Here is a 6,706-nt window from a genome sequence, read left to right on the forward strand (position 1 = left end):
GGGTGGACCCAGGACCGCTTTCTCGGGGAGTGAGCTCCCTGGCGGCTGCAGGGAGCTTAGGGCAGGCTCAGGCAGCGCCAAGGCAGCCCCGCAGGTGATAAAACTTGAGAAATAACTAGGAGGGGCCACCCAGCGTCTGCTTGGTCCAATCCAGTTTCAGGCGAGAACACGCTCCTGGGCAAAGAAGCTTCAGAGAGGCCAGAAAGACTTCTCGACAAGCTGCTGCAGAAAACCTTCTGAGCCCTGGCTCCCAGAGTTCCTGCTTGGCGCCTGCCTGAGTCCTCCTGAGGCTGCAGGGAGCGATGGCGGTCCCTGGACTCATGAGCCCACCATATGGGGCCCTGTGCACCCAGCTGCTGCTGTCTCTCTGGGTGAGCCACCCGCGGGAGCAATCGGATGGGGACCCAGATGGGGAAGGGGAAAAGGTGGATTCGCCCTTCTCGCTGCCCGGATTTGTGGGCAACAGGATATAGGTTGAATGTCTCTGCTCATTTCTCGCCTGGTTCAAGTTCACACTGGAGGGGTGACAGGTGAAAAGTTACTTGGGACCCCTTGAGACTCAGCTTTTTGTTCTGGGCCGCTGTTGGAGATTCCTGAACTAGGAGTCCCCCTCTGGCTTCTCTGTGAGCTGGTGTCTTGGCCACAGGTGAGCAGCAGGTGCAGATTGCTCTGATGGTGATGGGGGCTAGGGAGCATTGAGAGAAAAGGGAGGACCGTTGGTGTGGTGGGGGGAGAGGAGGAGAGGGAAAGAGGTTTGGGGTGTATATAGGATCTTTGACTTAGCCAAAGGCAGATGTGATGAGATTCCTGGGACTTCCTCGCTCTGGGTATGTACTGAGACCCAGGAGGGGACTTTAGCCAAAGCTGTGTCCCTTGAGCTGTCCTGGGCTTGATCTCAGCCCGGCTTCCCTTAAAAGATTACTCAAAGGGCTGGCCCAAGCTGACCTGCTTCCTCGCCTGTGCCCTGTGCGCCAGAGATCCGTGTGTGGGAAGGCGGCTGAAGGGTTGCTCCAGAGGTCCATGGGGCAACAAGGGGACTCGGGGAGCAGGACTTATAGGCTGGGGGAGAAATGCGATTGGTCTCTTTAGCCTGGCTCTGGGGATTCACTGATCCTATGTAGAGAAAATCCTGGGATTTCCTGTGTCCCACAAATCCAGGGTTGAGCTTGTGATCTTCTGAAAAAGAAGTTAGTGACCGTTTTTTAGAGCCGGGAAGACTCGTTCGGGAAAATTAGGAATTCTGACGGCACGGTAACCTGTAAAACTTCAGGCCTGTCTAAGCTAGCACTAGTGACACACACATAGGAGTTGAGGATGTTACCATTTCGATGTTCCAAAGATTAGGCAAGAGGTTCAGGGGGCCACAGGACCCCATCTGACTAAGCAGCTGGTCTACTGTGCTATGTGGACCTTATTTGTTTGTTTGTTTGTTGAGAATAGCTCAGGCTGACCTGAACGAGGTATGTAGTTAAGAATGGCCTTGACCTCCCGATCCTCTCACCAACACCTTCTCTGTGTGGGCGTTACAGACACAGGCCACCTTAAGTGGTTCTTGGCTAACCCTGGTTCCAAGTTGACATCAGGTGGGCCCGAGTTTACCCTCTCTTTAAACCAGCAAGTTGGAGACCTCAGACTGGTGTCATGATCTGAACTATATTCGTGAGCCAGATAAATTACAAATAAGTCCACTGACTTGCCCTGCAACAGTAAGAGCTGGGGGTCTAAGTGACTGTAAATGAGACCCCCTCACATGTTGTGTTCTTATGGGACAGATATGAACTTCCAATATTTTTGCTTAAAAACATGCCGTCGGTGTTTTTCATTTTCACTGAACAAAAAAGTAGGAAACAAGGAGGGACTGTGTGTGTTCTATTCTCAAGATTTAGGACACTAGTTGGAGGGGAGGGTACAGAAGACAAGGTACTATTAACCAGGGGATTGTGGATCAGAGTCCTGCTGTGTCCAGGCCAGAAGGTGTATGCAAGTCTAAACAGGTGAATCAACTCTGCTCATAGCATGTTCTTTCAAAGTAATTTAAAAAGGAATTGCAGTGGGCGTCGGGACTGTCTCTGACTCTTTTGCCTCCTTTGGGGATCCTTTTCCTCCTACTGGCTGCTTGGTTCGCCCTTGATATGAGGTATGGGCCTAGTCTTACTGTAACTTGTCGTGCTATGTTTGGTTGAGATCCTTGGGAGGGCTGCTCTTTTCTGAAGGGAAATGGAAGAAAGGTGGGAAGGAGGGGCTGGTAGGACAGGAGGGAGGGAAAATTGTGGCCAGGTTGCAATATATGAAAGAATAGATAGATAGATAGATAGATAGATAGATAGATAGATAGATAGATAGATAAATAGATACATAGATAGAAAGATTGCCCTGAGCTTAGATTAAATGGCAGCTCAGAAATTGAGGCATGTACTCAGATTGGCCATTTGTCTTATCACTACCCCTAGTTTACAAAAGCGTTGAATTTCATGACTGAACAGTTTTGTTTGTGTTGGTTTTTGACTCGGTGGCCTTTGAGCATAATATAAAAGAGCATTTTAGGAACTCGTTTAATTCCATAGTGATTAACTATGGAACTCTAAAAACAGTAAGCTGTTCTGAGGGTGGCTTTCCAAGCATGTCTTTAGCATAAGCCAAAGACCCTTCACATTTCCCAAGCCCAACTCCACAGCTTTTGGCAAGTGGAGGCATCTTTGCAGTTGGCAGGTTTTTGCGTCTGTTTCACACCCTCGCTCTGAACTGCCATAGACCACAGTTTGGGAAGGAGGAGGCAAACAAAACAACAGAAAAACAATCATCTCACAATTAATGAAGGTTCTTAAGCATTATTTTTAGAGTGTTTTCCCCCTTTAATGTGACAACAAATTACCAGGAGGGGTGAAACTAACAACAGATCAGCTGTTTTCTGCACATCACTGATAATGAGATCACTAATGTTTACGTTTAGTGCTGTTGTCCACATCAAAACTGTCCTTGAAGTCTCATTAGCTTTGTGATTTATACATGGTATGCATCTGGTGATAGTCTACCATTTTCCTAAAAGGGCTCCTCTATCAACCCTCCCCTCCTCATTCTCTACTTTCCCTCCCTGGAATGCATAAGCTTGCTACAACCGATGTTCACAAATGTACTTTCCATCTTTTCGGGTTGCATATCATTAATTAATGTGGGACCCTTTACCTGGAAGACTTATGTTCTTGAGAACATTTGACATACTTAAAGTAAAAGGGAATACAGACATTTGTATTGACTTTTATTAGTGAAAGAGGACTGTAGCAGATAAAGTAAGTAAAGAAGAAGCAGCTTTCTTTTAAAGCCTCATTATAAGAAAGTCAGAATTTAAGCCAAGCATAGTGGTGTTTGTCTTTAGCCACAGGGGTCATAGGCAGAGTCAGGAAGATTGCTAGTCTAGGTAGCCTGCTCTACAAAGCAAGATGTACGATCCTACATACCAATAAAAGAAGAAAAGTCAGAATTTTTATATATATTTAGGCTGGTTCATTGTCAGCTAGCCTCTCCCCCTGCTAGTGAACCCATGCCCCAGACAGAAATTGGCACTTTTTACAAGAGGTAGTTGATATTATATTGAGATGACTAGGTCTCGAAGTAACTTTGACTGTGGAATAAATGCGAGGGCATGTACATTTTTGACCCTGTTGTAATCCTCGTGCCCAGTGTTTTTCTTATAAGGCATCTCCCAAGACCTGTTGATAGTCACACTCCCCACTGAACCAGAGAGCTCCTGTCTTACGAGTTTGGTTAGAAGGAAACTTATTAGAATCAGAGTTATCACTAGAGAATGATACTACTGAGTTATCACTTATCCTGGAGGTAGTAAGAATTTGGGTGCTGGTGTTTCCATTTTGTAGAGGGTAACTGTCTAGAGGAGGAAGGAAAGGTTTAAATTATAGTGTCAGCTACTCTGCTCAGGCAGGGCATCCATGTCATCAGCTGCCATGTTTCTTCTGTATCTCTGGGTAGGGAACCCAGGGCTGTGCCATGCTTGGCACATGCTCTGCAGCGGAGTCACACCCAACCCTATTCTATAGCTGCATGTGCCTTTGATGGAGAAAGATGCCTTTGATGGAGAGTCTCTTATCTGTGTTGACCTCACAAAGCTGAGCTACTCAGAAAGTGAAACAACTACAGAGATCATCTTTAATCTTCCACTCTCCTTTTGGCATTAGGTTTGAACAACTGGGAGGGAAGCCCAAACATTTTGTTGTTCTTCACATCCAGCAGAACAGTAAGAAGTAAATTCTCATAGAATTATACAGAATAGACTTAGAACAGAACTTCGAGAACATAAACAAATGGGGCTCCACTTAGCTCACTTTTTGAAGACCTTGTGAAGTTAAAAGTAGTCTGATGTCATAATGGACATCATGTATGGGAAATGATGAAATACACAGCAGCCAGAAAAACCCATGGAGTATGTAAAAGTTATGTCTTAAGAAGGATTGCCTCAGGAAAGGGGAAAATTCATTATTGTTTTATCATGCTAATGTTGTGTTAGCAGAGCAAAACTGTAATCATTTCAAAATAAGCAGGCAACTTAAATTTGTTATTTAAAGGAATTCTTAAAAATTGGTGATGTGAGAATGGGTTTTCTTAACTCAATGAAATATACTTAAAAATGAATTGGGGCTAGAGCTGTGGCTCAATGGTTAGGAGCACATACTGCTTTTGCAAAGAATCCGGATTTGGTTTCTAGCACCCACTTAGCCTAGTAATTTCTTCTTTCTTCCCCCAGTGGAGGCAACCAGCACCCTCTTCTGTCTCTTCATAGCTGCCTGATGGGGATACTGCTTACAGTGAACTCATGTATAAACACTGTCTTTATTATGTCTGATTCACATGATGATGGCATGTTTACCCATGTTTTAGCATGGATCAAAAGTCTGACTTTTTTAAATAGAAGAACAGTACCCTATTATATAGCTAGATCACATTTTGTTGATGTGTTCAGTAGCTGGGGGAAGTGTTTGCACCTCCCGGTCGTTATCAAGAGTGAGGGCATGACTGTACATGTAGACGTTGTTGTGGACACGGCTTTTAAACAGCGTAGGTTGCTGGATTACATCTTTATTTGATGTTTAATTCTCTCAGGAACTGCAACTATGTCTGTATGTCCACATCATCTTCTGTTTCCATGAATGACACCAGAGGGTGATTTTGTGTTCTCACCCGTCATTTTCTGTCTTGTTTATTTTAGCTCTCCTGGGCAGGCATCTCAATAGTTTGGATTTGCCTTTCCCTAGTGCCTCACACTGTTGGGCATTTTCCATCTTCTTATTGGTGTATCTTAAATACTCTCTATTCAAACTTATTTTTCATTATTTGCCATCTTTTTATGGAGCTAAAACGTGTCTTTATATTATTATGGATATGTCACTAATTGTTCTCTCATTTGAAACTATTGTCTTCCATTCTGTGAGTTTCGGTTTCCTTCCTTTATCATATTGTTTGAACTGCACAGGTTTTTATATATCAAACAAGTCCTGTCCATAGTTGTTCCCTATTGCTGGCGTTTAGATATTGCAGCTAAGAAACAGTGCCCAACAGATTTTGAGGTTTTCTTCTCAATAGGTCTTGTCCTTATCCTTAGGTCTGCTGTCCCCTCTGAGTTAATTTCTGCATGTGGCTCATTTCCACTTTCTGCAGTAGCAAGTTTCAATCATCCCAGCACCATTTAGTAAAGAGATGTCTGTCCCTTAAACTTTCCAGAGGAGATACAGAAGTGAGGCTTATTTCTAGAGTGGCATTTTTAGTCTAGTGTTGATACACTTATCTGTGTTAATAGCACTTGGCTTTGGTTAGCATAGCTTTGAGCCATCCTGATCCAAATTGAATAATGTCAGTTCTCCAACTTTTTTTTTTTTATTTTGTGGGAGGAGTGTCTTGGCTCTTGCATTTCCTCAAGGATTTCCTTCCTCCCTCCTTTTCTCCCCTCCCTCCCTCCCTCCCCTCCCTCCCTCCCTTTCTTCCTTCCTTCTTTCCTCTGCTTGTTTGTTTGTTTGAGATAAGGTTTCTCTGTGAAGCCCTGGAGCTCACTCTGTAGACCATGCTTGCCTCTGCCTACAGAGTGCTGGGATTACAGGTGTGTGGCACCATGTCTGGCTAAATCCATGATTTTCTTTTAAAAAATGTAAAATTCAATAGAGATTTACTTTGTAGCATATGCCCTCTGATCCATGAAGATAGATGAAGTTGACACTTATTTGGGTCCATTAAAATTTCTCTCACCTTGTCTTACTATTTTCATGGCATAATCTTGTACTTTTCTTTTTCTTCCAGTAAAGAGATTAGTAATAGGAATCTGGGGCCTTGTGAGCCAAAGCCTTCTTCAACACGACGGTGAATGAGCTTGACTGGGTTCCTTCCAACTAGACTAGTGGTTCTCAACCTTCCTAATGATGTGACACTTTAATACAGTTCTTCATGTTTTGGTGACCCCAGAATTATTTTTGTTGCTTCATAACTGTAATTTTGTTACTGTTATGAATTGTAATGTAAATATTTGTGCTTTCTGATGTTCTTAGGTGACCCCTGTGAAAAGGTTGTTTGACCCTCCAAAGAAGTCTGACATTGTACTTCTTTGACAAATGTATATCAAAATATTTTATTCTAAATGAAACTGTTTGGGATCTTCCTTCCTTCCTTCCTTCCTTCCTTCCTTCCTTCCTTCCTTCCTTCCTTCCTT

At 43.7% G+C, this 6,706-nt stretch overlaps 1 protein-coding gene across 2 annotated transcripts in view; it reads left to right on the forward strand.

Moving 5' to 3' along the window:
* The first annotated feature begins 296 nt into the window (after positions 1 to 296).
* The window catches only part of LOC129690064 (desmocollin-3), a 34,137-nt gene continuing 27,727 nt past the window's right edge, over positions 297 to 6,706 (forward strand). Inside the window, exon 1 of one of the 2 annotated variants that reach the window (XM_055625601.1) lies at positions 297 to 371. In XM_055625601.1, coding sequence (XP_055481576.1) covers positions 303 to 371 — 69 coding nt within the window. In that variant the 5' untranslated portion in view covers positions 297 to 302. The remainder of the gene's footprint in view (positions 372 to 6,706) is intronic. The other variant, XM_055625603.1, reaches the window with a different exon arrangement.

Source organism: Psammomys obesus, unplaced genomic scaffold, assembly GCF_907164565.1.
Source record: "Psammomys obesus unplaced genomic scaffold, mPsaObe1.curated_primary_1811, whole genome shotgun sequence".
NCBI classification, from domain to species: domain Eukaryota; kingdom Metazoa; phylum Chordata; class Mammalia; order Rodentia; family Muridae; genus Psammomys; species Psammomys obesus.